This window comes from Choloepus didactylus, chromosome 18 (assembly GCF_015220235.1).
Source record: "Choloepus didactylus isolate mChoDid1 chromosome 18, mChoDid1.pri, whole genome shotgun sequence".
Classification (NCBI taxonomy): Eukaryota; Metazoa; Chordata; class Mammalia; order Pilosa; family Megalonychidae; genus Choloepus; species Choloepus didactylus.
Genome location: NC_051324.1, coordinates 33,323,780 through 33,339,169, shown reverse-complemented (window position 1 = coordinate 33,339,169; position 15,390 = coordinate 33,323,780). Strand labels below are relative to the sequence as shown.

Here is a 15,390-nt window from a genome sequence, read left to right as displayed (position 1 = left end):
TTCTCTTATCATTTTTTTGTAGTTAATGATGTATAACTATGTATAAGTTCTCTGTATAAGTCCTTTAAATCCTTGGGTAAATTTATTCCTAGATAATAGATTATTTTGGTTGTTATTATAAATGGAATTTTTTCTTCATTTCCTTTTCTCATTGTTCATTACTAGTGTATAGATTGTACTGTTAACTGTAGTTTGTAGTTTGCAGTAGTTATTTCCCCCCACATATCACTTTATTATTAATTATTTGTATCGGTGTTGTACGTTTATATCAGTTCATGCAATCCTTATTTAAATTTGTGGTGTTAATCAGTTACATACTTGACTCTAAACAACCCCTTTCAACCAAAGTTACCTACAATATGGCACTATTCCTTATATTCCCATTAACGAGCCACCCTCACCCCATATCTGTTTCCCAGCATTTTAAGTTCAATCTCGTTATATATTCTGAACATACCGTGTTAACCATTCTCCCTTCTCTAGCTTCTATTTCTAGACCTATATTCTACATTTTATGATTATGAGTGTACATATTCTAGTTTATATTAGTGAAAGCATACATAATCTGTCTTTTTATGTCTGACTTATTCCACTCAGCATTATGTCCTCAAGATTCATTCATATTGTCGCATGCTTCAGGACCTCATTTCTTCTTACTGCTGCATAATATTCCATCATATGTATATACAAAGTTTGGTTTATCCATCCATCTGTTGATGTGCATTTGGATTGTTTCCATCTTTTGGCAATTGTGAACAGTGCCACTATGAACATTGATGTGCAAATGTCTGTCCCTGCTTTCAGATCTTCTGGGTATATACTGAGTAGTGGAATTGCTGGGTTATATGGCAACTGTCCTAGTTTGCTAATGCTGCAGAATGCAAAACACCAGAGATGGATAGGCTTTTATAAAATGGGGGTTTATTTCGCTACACAGTTACAGTCTTAAGGCCACAAAGCGTCCAAGGCAACACATCAGCAACCAGGCACCTTCACCGGAGGATGGCCAATGGCCTCCGGAAAACCTCTGTTAGCTAGGAAGGCAGCTGGCATCTGCTCCAAAGCTCCGGCCTCAAAACGGCTTTCTCCCAGGACGTTCCTTTCTAGCAAGCTTGCTTCTCTTCAAAACATCACTCCCAGCTGCACTCTCTTTCTTCCCCCTGAGTCAGCTCATTTATATAGCTCCACCGATAAGGGCCCACCCCAAATGGGCGTGGCCATGCCTCCATGAGAACATCTCATCAGAATCATTGCCCACGGCTGGGTGGGGCACATTCCAAGCAAATCCAACCATCACCAAAACTTCTGCCCCACACAAGACCACAAAGATAATGGCAATTTGGGGGACACAATACTCTCAAACCGGCACAGCAACTCAAGATTTAGTTTTCTGGGGAACTGTCAAACTGCCTTCCACAGCGGCTGTACCATTTTACACTCCTACCAGCAGTGAATAAGTATTCCTGTTTCTCCACATCCTCTCCAACACTTGTAGTTTCATGTTTGTTTAATAGCAGCCATTCTTATAGGTGTGAGATGATTTTGATTTGCATTTCCTAATAGCTAATGAAGATGAGCATCTTTTAATGTGTTTTTAGCCATTTGTATTTCCTCTTTGGATAAATGTCTATTCATATCTTTTGCCTGTTTTATAATTGGTTGTTTGCCCTTTTATTTTTGAGTTGTAGGATTTCTTTATGTATACTGAATAGCAAACACTTATCAAATATATGGTTACCACATATTCTCTCCCATTGAGTTGGCTACATTTTCATCCTTTTGACAAAGTCGTTTGAAGTACCAAAGTGTTCAGTCTTGTTTCCTACTGTTTTTAAAGCTGCATTTTCTTCATTTAGCACTGGCTATTACTTCAGCCCTTTAATTCCTATTTTCTGGAATTCTGAGGAAGATGAATCTGCCAGTTTTTGCTAGTTGTTCAAAGATTCTGTGGGGACCAGTGCCTTGAAATGTCTTATGCTGCCATCTTGGTCCTTGTTGGATACTTTGTCACCCTCCCTTTTTGATTCTGTAAGTATCTGTGTGCTTGACTTCTTTCTTTCTGATAGTCTCCTCTCTGTGGCTCTCTGGGATTCTCACCTCCATTTCTAAATGTTGTTTCTCAGAAGCTTTTGCTGGATTCTCTTCCTTTGCTTGCTTACTAACTCATTCTTGGGATTCTGTCTTTGACCTTATTCCTCGGTGGTCTTTTTCACTTCTATGACTTCTGTGTGTGTATGTGATACCTATGTATGGGGCTCCAACCTCTTCTTGTAACTTTTTATTGTAGGAACATATATACCACTTAAACATTTCCATTTTAAAACTTTAAAGTGTACAATTCAGTAGTATTAATTACATTCACAATATTGAGTTGCTGTCACTAATATCCATTATCCAGCCTCTTTTTTTTTTTTTTTTTTTTTTTTTGAAGTTCAAAGCAGAATGTTTTATTTAAACAACATTGAACAAAATGGACAATGTCTTCCAAAGCAGTGTTGCAAAAGATAACAAAGCAAACTCTAGATTACTTTTTCTTTTCTCAACTTTGGATAAAAACCAAAGTCTGTTTTTAATCACTGTCTTGTATACATTTCAACCAAGAGCTAAAGTAATATCATCCAGATACGTAGATGTTAAGATGCTTAGAGAATCTTGGACCTTAACGTCACAGGTTTTTTTTTTTTTTTTTTTTTTTTTTTTTTTTTTTTTTTTTTAAATCATCATTTTATTGAGATATATTCACATACCACGCAGTCATACAAAACAAATTGTACTTTCGATTGTTTACAGTACCATTACATAGTTGTACATTCATCACCTAAATCAATCCCTGACACCTTCATTAGCACACACACAAAAATAACAAGAATAATAATTAGAGTGAAAAAGAGCAATTGAAGTAAAAAAGAACACTGGGTACCTTTGTCTGTTTGTTTCCTTCCCCTACTTTTCTACACATCCATCCATAAACTAGACAAAGTGGTGTTTGGTCCTTATGGCTTTCCCAATCCCATTGTCACCCCTCATAAGCTACATTTTTATACAACTGTCTTCGAGATTCATGGGTTCTGGGTTGTAGTTTGATAGTTTCAGGTATCCACCACCAGCTACCCCAATTCTTTAGAACCTAAAAAGGGTTGTCTAAAGTGTGCATAAGAGTGCCCACCAGAGTGACCTCTCGGCTCCTTTTGGAATCTCTCTGCCACTGAAGCTTATTTCATTTCCTTTCACATCCCCCTTTTGGTCAAGAAGATGTTCTCCGTCCCACGGTGCCAGGTCTACATTCCTCCCTGGGAGTCATATTCCACGTTGCCAGGGAGATTCACTTCCCTGGGTGTCTGATCCCACGTAGGGGTATCCAGCCTCTTTTTGAGCCCTAAAGACAAATGTCTCTTGGGGTCAGGTACAACTAACCCTAAAAATCTGTCTCTCCTTCATTCTTTCCGCCTTTGTTCCTTACTTGTATCACACTGCCTTGGAGTTTGACCTGGCTTCAAAGTCTGCCTCTACCACTTACTAGCTGAGGACCTTGAATAAGTTTATTACAAGAAAACTTAATTTTCTCAACTCTAACTGTAATGAATAGTTCCCATGTCATGGGTGCTTTAGTGCCTGGTGCTCACTCAGTGGCAGCTGTTAAAATCACCACCTGCCTGCCTAGACCCTTTCATCAGTTCTCATAGCGTGTTGGTTACTAGTCACGTTGAGTCCATGTTTAAGTCTTTCTCTGGACTGGCCCCTCTCTGTCTTCAAGACCCTTTCCTTACGACCTCATACTCCGTTTTTTGTGTTAAAGTTCCTCCTTGGTTGTTTTGACTCTAGGTTCATCCTTTCCAGTCTGTTTTGCAGCAGTGGCTTCAGACCCTCTCCTTTTCTCCCCCTAATAACTCTGGAGCATTTTCAAAAGAAAACTTACAGCTCAAGGTAGGAAGGCAGTGAACTGCTCTGCTAGAAATGGGGTTGGGAATGTGGGGTCCTGTCCTGATCATTTCCTTCTTGTACTGCAGCCCTGTGAGATCCCTCCAGGAACCCCTAGGGCACCCAGGAGTTCATTACCATGTGCTCTTTCTGCCCTGGTGATTTTTCTGGATATGCAGATTTGGGCAGTTTACTCCCCTGTTACAAACTCTCTGTGGCTCCCAAGCATTTAGGACAGTGGTTCTTAACCTGGTACTGCTCTCCCTAGGGGACATTTGTTGTCCAGCTGAAGAGGGGTTGGTGATACTACTGGTAATTGGTGCTGGGGGCCAAGCAAACATCCTGTGGTGTGTGAGATTGTCCTGCTCTACGAGGACTGTCCCACCCTGAATACTAAAAGTGCCTTTGCTTAGAGCCACTGGACTTGGGAAGAGGTGAAGTTCCTGCCCATGGCAAATTCTCTTGCTCTCATTCGCTCCTCTTGTGCCCCTGCCACGGTCCAGGCCTGTCCTACCAATCAGCTAGCATTTCTTCACCACCGTCTCTCTGTACCTGACCCTATTTCAGGGGTCTGGACCAGTCATAGACTTTTTCCTCTGCCGGGAATGCTTTTCTTCCTACTTGGCAAAACCTTCTCCCCCAAGAGTCTACTTGGTCTTGTCTCCTCACCCTCTTTGAGTTTACATACCAGACCCTTTAACTTACCCGTATCTCTTGCTGTCACTTGTGATAGAGTTGTCTACTTACTTAATGTTATCCCATAAGACTAATAAACCTCTCTAAGGATGGCCTGGTGGCTTTTTCATCTGTGTATTCCCAGTGAAACACTGTACATTGCAAATTTCTTGTCTGAACTTGCTGAGAAGATTGTTTGGAGTCAGTTTGCCACTTAATCCTGGTGAAAGCCCTGTGTTAAGTAGGACAGGAGGGATGAGGTTGGGCCCTTGGGGCGCGTGAGCTCTGCATCCTTTGATCTTCTGCCAGGCTCAGGGCTGATTGTGGTTTTCCTTATGCTGTCCCTTGTTATGATCTCTCACTTTCTTCACATCTATCTCCACCCCACCTTCCCACTCCATAGGTAGGCTAGATGCTGCCTGGCGGGGAGGTGCAGCCTTGTCACTGAAATGGAGGTGCTGTGTGCCTGAGATTTGTTTGTCTTTCAGAGCAGTGCAACCCCAGAACTTGCCTTGTTAAGAAAAAAATAAGTTCAGCTGTTGCTGCAAGAACTATAACGCCTGTGGACAACAAAGGTGAGTTGGTTGGATTAAATAAATCTATAAAGAAGTTTCAAATAGAATAATTGAAAGAAAAGAAAGAAAAGAGGAGACTTGGGCTGAGGCAGGGAGTCAGGAACCATCAGCCTCATTAGGGAGAAGCAGCTTCCTTAGCCCGAGCGCCAGAAGGGGGCCACATCGGAATGGGTGGCATTGATTGAGCAGCCCGAAGGCATTGTACAGAAGAAAAATGGGGGCAGAGAGCCCATGGGAGTGGGGGGAGCGACATGGCAGAGGCTTGGGGTCTGGGGTGGGCCCTGCTGGCAGAAGCTTTTTCTAGTCCAGGCTTCCCATGCCTCCTCGGGCCTGGCTGTGGCTGTCAGTTCACCTGAGCTGGGTCCAGCAGGAGTCTCCTCTGTGGCCTAGCTCACCTTGCTCTGTGGGGGGCTCCTCACAGCTGGCAGGGGTGCTGGGCTGTCATCCCATCCATCCTTCCATCCATCCTTTTTTTGATCCCTCCTGAGTGTCTTCCACCATGCCAGGCTCTGAAAGCACCACCTCCTGGTGCCATGAGGGAAGTTTTCAACATTGAGGGCAAAGGGGTGCCCAAATTCTGCCCTTTGAGAGGCTTCCAGGTTGGTTTTGGGAAGTGCCAGCAATTTCTGCAAATGCTGAAAGCACAGGATTCTGTTTGGCAAGTGTTTCCAGAGGGCCTAGGTTTTTAGCCCATGACAGGCCTGGAGCCGTGGTGCAAAGGAAGGTGGGAAGATAAAAATTGGAAAATCAGGTTTCAAGTCCAAAGATCACAGGGACACACATAAAGTGTGTGAATACTAGGATGCATTTGTTAAATTAAAATCACCAATTTTGTTTTTGTTTTCTTTCCCATTCCTAAAAGAGGACTGTTAGTATAGTCTCAAATTCCAGGGAAGAACAGGATTTTTTTATTTGTTTTATCTATACCTACTTGTATATGCCTGTCACCACTGTGTGAGTACACAAACATTTTTTATCTTTTGGAGTAGTTTTTAAACTCTAGTGTCTAGGTTTGCTTTTGTCAGAAGCAATTTACTGTGTTATTTTTCCTTAGATGACGACTCATCTATAGCTGATTTTCTCAATAGTGATGAAGAAGAGGATAGAGTTTCCCTTCAGAATTTGAAGAATCTAGGTAAGTTTGTGCTGTGCTTGTTTATCCTTTGTCAACCATTGAGATTTCTGAATCTAATATGATTTTTTGAAAGTTACTAATTGAATGCTTAAGCATGGCATACAGTGCCTGCTCTCTGGCCACGCCGTTCTGACACACACTGGGCTTTTGCAAGCTCCCAGCCTGCCTACAGCACCATTCCCTCTGCCCAGGACCCTCCTGCTGGCCTGTGGATTGGAAAATTCTGCTTCTCTTCCAAGGCTTGGTTCAAGTTTCCTTTCCTCAGCTTTTTCTTTACCTTTTGTCTCTCAGAATTAGGCACCTTTGTGGTTTTCCATGGTGCCTTGGATGTAGTAAAATACAACTTGACCTTTTTTTAATTAGAGAAGTGGTTGGTTTATGGAGCAAACATGCAGTTAAGTACAGAGTTCCCATATACCCGCCCTGTCTCGTGCAGTTTTTCCTATGGTTAACACTTTGTACTCATGTGATAACTTTGTTACAGCTGATGAAACAGTATTGTTATAATTATGCTATTGATTATAGTCCCATACTGTGTTACTATAGGGTACATAGGGTTCACAGTGTACATATGGCTCACTGTGTTATACAGTTCTATGGTTTATTAAAATTTTTATTCTGGTAACATAAATACAACCTAAAATTTCCCTTTTAAACTACATTCAAATATACAATTCAGTGGTGTTAATTACATTCACAATGTTCTGCTACCATCACCATCATCCATTACCAAAACTTTTCCATCACCCCAAACAGAAACTCTATACCAATTAAGCATTAACTTCCCCATTCCCTATCCCTATCCCAGCACATAGTAATCTGGATTCTAATTGCTGACTTATAAATTTGCATATTCTAAGTGTTTGATATCAGTGGGCTCGTAAAATATTTGTCTTTCTGTGTCTGGCTTATTTCATTTGACATGGTGTCTTCAAGGTTCATCTATATTATAGCCTATGTCAGCAGTTCATTAGTTGTTTTTTTTTTTTTTTTTTTTTTTTTTGAAGCTGATGTTAAGTTTAATGGGTTACTTCCTTGTTATTTTTAATTTACTTTTTTTTTTAATCATCATTTTATTGAGATATATTCACATACCACGCAGTCATACAAAACAAATCGTACTTTCGATTGTTTACAGTACCATTACATAGTTGTACATTCATCACCTAAATCAATCCCTGACACCTTCATTAGCACACACACAAAAATAACAAGAATAATAATTAGAGTGAAAAAGAGCAATTGAAGTAAAAAAGAACACTGGGTACCTTTGTCTGTTTGTTTCCTTCCCCTATTTTTCTACTCATCCATCCATAAACTAGACAAAGTGGAGTGTGGTCCTTATGGCTTTCCCAATCCCATTGACACCCCTCATAAGCTACATTTTTATACAACTGTCTTCGAGATTCATGGGTTCTGGGTTGTAGTTTGATAGTTTCAGGTATCCACCACCAGCTACCCCAATTCTTTAGAACCTAAAAAGGGTTGTCTAAACTGTGCGTAAGAGTGCCCACCAGAGTGACCTCTCGGCTCCTTTTGGATTCTCTCTGCCACTGAAGCTTATTTCATTTCCTTTCACATCCCCCTTTTGGTCAAGAAGATGTTCTCCGTCCCACGATGCCGGGTCTACATTCCTCCCCGGGAGTCATATTCCACGTTGCCAGGGAGATTCACTCCCCTGGGTGTCTGATCCCACGTAGGGGGGAGGGCAGTGATTTCACCTTTCAACTTGGCTTAGCCAGAGAGAGAGGGCCACATCTGAGCAACAAAGAGGCATTCAGGAGGAGACTCTTAGGCACAAATATAGGGAGGCCTAGCCTCTCCTTTGCAGCAACCGTCTTCCCAAGGGTAAAACTTATGGTAGAGGGCTCAACCCATCAAACCACCAGTCCCCTATGTCTGTGGTCATGTTAGCAACCATGGAGGTGGGGTAGGCGAATACCCCTGCATTCTCCACAGGCTCCTCAAGGGGGCACTACATCATTTTTTTTTCCTTGTTTTTCTTTCTTTCTTTCTTTTTTTTTTTTTTTAACTTTCCCTTCTTTTTTAAATCAACTGTATGAAAAAAAAAGTTAAAAAGAAAACAAACATACAATAAAAGAACATTTCAAAGAGACCATAACAAGGGAGTAAGAAAAAGACAACTAACCTAAGATAACTGCTTAATTTCCAACATGTTCCTACTTTACCCCAAGAAAGTTACATAATATAGCAACCTTTCTGTGAACTTGTTCCTACTATATCCATCAGAAATTAACAGACCATAGTCATTTCTGGGCATCCCCAGAACGTTAAATAGCTTATCTGTTCTTCTTGGAATATTGTTCCCCCTTCCTTAATTGCTCTCTACTGCTAGTTCCCCTACATTCTACATTATAAACCATTTGTTTTACATTTTTCAAAGTTCACATTAGTGGTAGCATATAATATTTCTCTTTTTGTGCCTGGCTTATTTCGCTCAGCATTATGTCTTCAAGGTTCATCCATGTTGTCATATGTTTCACGAGATCGTTCCTTCTTACTGCTGCGTAGTATTCCATCGTGTGTATATACCACATTTTATTTATCCACTCATCTGTTGAAGGACATTTGGGTTGTTTCCATCTCTTGGCAATTGTGAATAATGCTGCTTTGAACACTGGCGTGCAGATATCTGTTCGTGTCACTGCTTTCCGATCTTCCGGGTATATACCGAGAAGTGCAATTGCTGGATCGAATGGTAGCTCTATATCTAGTTTTCTAAGGAACTGCCAGACTGACTTCCAGAGTGGCTGAACCATTATACAGTCCCACCAACAATGAATAAGAGTTCCAATTTCTCCACATCCCCTCCAGCATTTGTAGTTTCCTGTTTGTTTAATGGCAGCCATTCTAACCGGTGTTAGATGGTATCTCAATGTGGTTTTAATTTGCATCTCTCTAATAGCTAGTGAAGCTGAACATTTTTTCATGTGTTTCTTGGCCATTTGTATTTCCTCTTCAGAGAACTGTCTTTTCATATCTTTTGCCCATTTTATAATTGGGCTGTCTGTCCTATTGTCATTGAGTTGTAGGATTTCTTTGTATATGCAAGATATCAGTCTTTTGTCAGATACATGGTTTCCAAAAATTTTTTCCCATTGAGTTGGCTGCCTCTTTACCTTTTTGAGAAATTCCTTTGAGGTGCAGAAACTTCTAAGCTTGAGGAGTTCCCATTTATCTGTTTTCTCTTTTGTTGCTTGTGCTTTGGGTGTAAAGTCTAGGAAGTGGCCGCCTAATACAAGGTCTTGAAGATGTTTTCCTACATTATCTTCTAGGAGTTTTATGGTACTTTCTTTTATATTGAGATATTTCGTCCATTTTGAGTTAATTTTTGTGTACGGGGTGAGGTAGGGGTCCTATTTCATTCTTTTGGATATGGATATCCAACTCTCCCAGCCCCATTTGTTGAAAAGACCATTATGACTCAGTTCAGTGACTTTGGGGGCCTTATCAAAGATCAGTCGGCCATAGATCTGAGGGTCTATCTCTGAATTCTCAATTCGGTTCCATTGATCTATATGTCTATCTTTGTGCCAGTACCATGCTGTTTTGACAACTGTGGCTTTATAATAAGCTTCAAAGTCAGGGAGTGTAAGTCCTCCCACTTCGTTTTTCTTTTTTAGAGTGTCTTTAGCAATTCGAGGCATCTTCCCTTTCCAAATAAATTTGATAACTAGCTTTTCCAAGTCTGCAAAGTAGGTTGTTGGAATTTTGATTGGGATTGCATTGAATCTGTAGATGAGTTTGGGTAGAATTGACATCTTAATGACATTTAGCCTTCCTATCCATGAACATGGAATATTTTTCCATCTTTTAAGGTCCCCTTCTATTTCTTTTAATAGAGTTATGTAGTTTTCTTTGTATAGGTCTTTTACATCTTTGGTTAAGTTGATTCCTAGGTACTTGATTTTTTTAGTTGCTATTGAAAATGGTATCTTTTTCTTGAGTGTCTCTTCAGTTTGTTCATTTCTAGCATATAGAGACATTACTGACTTCTGTGCATTAATCTTGTATCCCGCTACTTTGCTAAATTTGTTTATTAGCTCTAGTAGCTGTATCGTCGATTTCTCAGGGTTTTCTAGATATAAGATCATATCGTCTGCAAACAATGACAGTTTTACTTCTTCTTTTCCAATTTGGATGCCTTTTATTTCTTTGTCTTGCCGGATTGCCCTGGCTAGCACTTCCAGCACAATGTTGAATAACAGTGGTGACAGCGGGCATCCTTGTCTTGTTCCTGATCTTAGAGGGAAGGCTTTCAGTCTCTCACCATTGAGTACTATGCTGGCTGTGGGTTTTTCATATATGCTCTTTATGATGTTGAGGAAGTTTCCTTCAATTCCTACCTTTTGAAGTGTTTTTATCAAAAAGGGATATTGGATTTTGTCAAATGCTTTTTCAGCATCTATTGAGATGATCAATTGATTTTTTTCCCTTTCGAGTTTTTAATGTGTTGTAATACATTGATTGTTTTTCTTATGTTGAACCATCCTTGCATGCCTGGAATGAACCCCACTTGGTCATGGTGTATGATATTTTTAATGTGTCTTTGGATTCGATTTGCAAGTATTTTGTTGAGGATTTTTGCATCTATATTCATTAGGGAGATTGGCCGGTAGTTTTCCTTTTTTGTAGCATCTTTGCCTGGTTTTGGTATTAGATTGATGTTAGCTTCATAAAATGAGTTAGGTAGTGTTCCCTTTTCTTCAATGTTTTGAAAGAGTTTGAGTAAGATTGGTGTCAGTTCTTTCTGGAAAGTTTGGTAGAATTCCCCTGTGAAGCCATCTGGCCCTGGGCATTTATTTGTGGGAAGATTTTTGATGACTGATTGGATCTCTTTGCTTGTGATGGGTTGGTTGAGGTCTTCTATTTCTTCTCTGGTCAGTCTAGGTTGTTCATATGTTTCCAGGAAATTGTCCATTTCTTCTACATTGTCCAGTTTGTTGCCATACAGTTGTTCATAATATCCTCTTATAATTTTTTTAATTTCTTCAGGATCTGCAGTTATGTCACCTTTTTCATTCATTATTTTGTTTATATGGGTCTTCTCTCTTTTTGATTTTGTCAGTCTAGCTAGGGGCTTGTCAATCTTGTTGATCTTTTCAAAGAACCAACTTTTGGTGATATTTATCCTCTCTATTGTTTTTTTGTTCTCTATGTCATTTATTTCTGCTTTAATCCTTGTTATTTCTTTTCTTCTACTTGGTTTAGGATTGGTTTGCTGTTCATTTTCTAGCTTCTTCAGTTGATCCATTAGTTCTTTGATTTTGGCTCTTTCTTCCTTTTTAATATATGCGTTTAGTGCTATAAATTTCCCCCTTAGCACTGCTTTTGCTGCATCCCATAGGTTTTGGTATGTTGTGTTCTCATTTTCATTCGTCTCTATATATTTAGCAATTTCTCTTGCTATTTCTTCTTTAACCCACTGATTGTTTAGGAGTGTGTTGTTTAACCTCCAGGTATTTGTGAATTTTCTAAGCCTCTGATGGTTATTGACTTCTAATTGTATTCCATTGTGGTCAGAGAATGTGCTTTGAATAATTTCAATCTTTTTAAATTTATTGAGGCTTGTTTTATGTCCCAGCATATGATCTATTCTGGAGAAAGTTCCGTGAGCACTAGAAAAGTATGTGTATCCTGGTGATTTGGGATGTAATGTCCTGTATATGTCTGTTAAATCTAATTCATTTATCAGATTGTTTAGGTTTTCAGTTTCCTTACTGGTCTTCTGTCTGGTTGATCTATCTATAGGAGAGAGTGATGTGTTGAAGTCTCCCACAATTATTGTGGAAACATCAATCGCTTCCTTTAGTTTTGCCAGTGTTTCTCTCATGTATTTTGTGGCACCTTGATTGGGTGCATAGACATTTACGATTGTTATTTCTTCTTGCTGAATTGCCCCTTTTATTAGTATGTAGTGGCCTTCTTTGTCTCTCAAAACATCCCTGCATTTGAAGTCTATTTTATCTGAGATTAATATTGCTACACCTGCTTTCTTTTGGCTGTAGCTTGCATGAAATATTTTTTTCCATCCTTTCACTTTCAGTTTCTTTGTGTCCCTGTATCTAAGATGAGTCTCTTGTATGCAACATATTGATGGTTCATTTTTTTTGATCCATTCTGCGAATCTATATCTTTTAATTGGGGAGTTTAATCCATTTACATTCAACGTTATAACCGTGAAGGCATTTCTTGAATCGGCCATCTTATCCTTTGGTTTATGTTTGCCATATTTTTCCCCTCTCTCTATTAATATCCTTTATTGTACCCATACCGAACCTCTTTAGTACTGAACCTTTCTCCACGTGTGTCTGTCCTGTCTTTGTTTCTCTGTCTGTAGGGCTCCCTTTAGTATCTCCAGTAGGGCAGGTCTCTTGTTAGCAAATTCTCTCAGCATTTGTTTGTCTGTGAAAAATTTAAGCTCTCCCTCAAATTTGAAGGAGAGCTTTGCTGGATAAAGTATTCTTGGCTGGAAATGTTTCTCACTCAGAATTTTAAATATATCGTGCCACTGCCTTCTTGCCTCCATGGTGGCTGCTGAGTAGTCACTACTTAGTCTTATGCTGTTTCCTTTGTATGTGGTGAATTGCTTTTCTCTTGCTGCTTTCAGAACTTGCTCCTTCTCTTCTGTGTTTGACAGTGTGATCAGTATATGTCTTGGAGTGGGTTTATTTGGATTTATTCTATTTGGAGTTCGCTGAGCATTTATGATTTGTGTATTTATGTTGTTTAGAAGATTTGGGAAGTTTTCCCCAACAATTTCTTTGAATACTCTTCCTAGACCTTTACCCTTTTCTTCCCCTTCTGGGACACCAATGAGTCTTATATTTGGACGTTTCATATTATCTATCATATCCCTGAGGTCCATTTCGATTTTTTCAATTTTTTTCCCCATTCTTTCTTTTATGCTTTCATTTTCCATTCTGTCATCTTTCAGGTCACTGATTCGTTGTTCAACTTCCTCTAGTCTTGTACTATGAGTGTCCAGAATCTTTTTAATTTGGTCAACAGTTTCTTTAATTTCCATAAGATCATCCATTTTTTTATTTAGTCTTGCAATGTCTTCTTTATGCTCTTCTAGAGTCTTCTTGATTTCCTTTATATCCCGTACTATGGTCTCATTGTTCATCTTTAGTTCTTTGAGTAGCTGCTGTAGGTGCTGTGTCTCTTCTGATCTTTTGATTTGGGTGCTTGGGCTTGGGTTATCCATATTGTCTGGTTTTTTCATATGCTTTATAATTTTCTGTTGTTTTTGGCCTCGTGGCATTTGCTGAACTTGATAGGGTTCTTTTAGGGTTTGTAGACCTAATGAAGTCCTTATCTCTAATTTATCAGATCTAGAGCTTCGTGGAGTACACTTTCTCTAACTAACCAGCAGGTGGCGTCCACGAGCCACCTGTTCTCCACAAGCCAGTTCTCCCCTGCTTAGCCTTTTTGGTGAGTGGGGGAGTGAGTCTTGTGGGGCCCAATTGGTGTACCAAGCTTGCGTGTGTAGTTGGTATTGCCTGCCCTGTATGTGGGGCGTGTTTCTGGGCAGTTGGGGAGGGGGGGTGGCCCTAACAATCAAATCTCCCTGGTGATCCTAGAGTTTTAAAGCTGCTGCAATAGTCTAATCCTTCAGTTCAGTCCTGCCACAGTTTGTCTCTGCCACTGACCCACAAGTCCTTGGTATTGGCGTATGGCTCCTGAGACTTGCAAGTGGGCCCCTCTTCCAGGCTGTGCACCCCGGGTCCTCTGTTGAGGGATGACTGTGCTATGTCACAGGTGAGTGCCGTCCCCCCAGGGCAGTTCTGGGCTGCTGGGCTGTGTAGGGAGGCTCCCAGTCTGCTGAAATGATGGCTGAATGGGGCTTTGTTAATTCACACTGCTCCACCTTCCCAACTCTGGGACAATCAGCTGAGGTTGCAGGGAAGGCTAATGTCCACGCCCAGTTTTGTGGTGTGTGCCTGTTATTTGAAGCACTTCCGTCACACTGGGTTGTCTGGGGCAGCTCTGGGCTATGGGGCTGGCGATGGGCAGGAGTGTTTCCTGTCCACCAGGATGGTGGCTGTGAGCGGACACCCCCCTTATCTTGGGAAGTTGTGGTGTTTAGTGAATTTTCTCAGCCACTGAATTATTGCCTTTTGTCTCAGAGCTCTCTTAGTTCTGCTCTTGACTTGACGTGCCCAAATTGAAAGTCTCTGAAGCTTTCTGTATTGGGCTTCTTAGAGTAATTGTTTTAGAAAAAGAAAAAAGGATTAAAAAAAAAAAAAAAAAAAAAAAAGGGCCCTCCTCAGAGATCTAATGGGTTATTGGAATGCTAAGAGACAAAGCAACCAGGGCCATTAAGGAAAGGTCCACAGGGCAGAGAGATCGGCTTTTCTTCGGGATTTGCATATGCGCCTTAGGGCCTGAGCTCCGCCCTTCCCCTTTCTGTGTTCACCAGAACTCCAAAAATCCTCTGCTTTTATTTTGGAGTTTTTCGTGTTGTTTTTTTTTTTCCTCTGTGCCTGTCTCCTCTCTGCTGGGCTGGCTGCTCTCAGATTCTCTGGTGACTGGTCTCAGTCTATCTATGGTTGGAGTCTGGATCAGTAGAATGAGTTTCCGATAAGAGCAGCCACTGCAGTTCTCCCTTCTCCTTCCCGGAGCTGACAGCCCCTCCTCCCACGGGACTGAGCCTGGCAGGGAGGGGCGCGGGTCCCCTGGCCGCAAAAACTTACAGATTTCGCTGATCTCAGCAGTTCGACATTTTCATGAGTGTTGTATGAAGTATGCCCAAAGACAGATTGCTCTGTGGTGTCCAGTCCACGCAGTTCCTGGCTTTCTACCTACTTTCCTGGAGGAGTAACTAAAACATACAGCTCACCAGTCTGCCATCTTGCCCCAGTTCATTAGTTTTTACAGCTGAATAATGTTCCATTGTGTCTTACACCACATTTTGTTTGTGCATTCATCAGTTGGTGGACATTTGGGTTGCATCTATCTTTTGGCACTTGTGAATAATGTCATCACGAACATTGATGCACAAATACTTGTTTGAGTCCCTGCTTTCAATTCTTTTGGGTATATATGTAGATGTGGATTGCT

The 15,390-nt window shown here is 40.6% G+C and overlaps 1 protein-coding gene across 1 annotated transcript in view; it reads left to right on the top strand.

Moving 5' to 3' along the window:
- ZNHIT3 (zinc finger HIT-type containing 3) overlaps positions 1-15,390 on the top strand; it is a 48,443-nt gene that overhangs the window by 11,084 nt on the left and 21,969 nt on the right. Inside the window, exons 3-4 of the mRNA XM_037808789.1 lie at positions 5,082-5,168; positions 6,223-6,303. Coding sequence (XP_037664717.1) covers positions 5,082-5,168; positions 6,223-6,303 — 168 coding nt within the window. The remainder of the gene's footprint in view (positions 1-5,081; positions 5,169-6,222; positions 6,304-15,390) is intronic.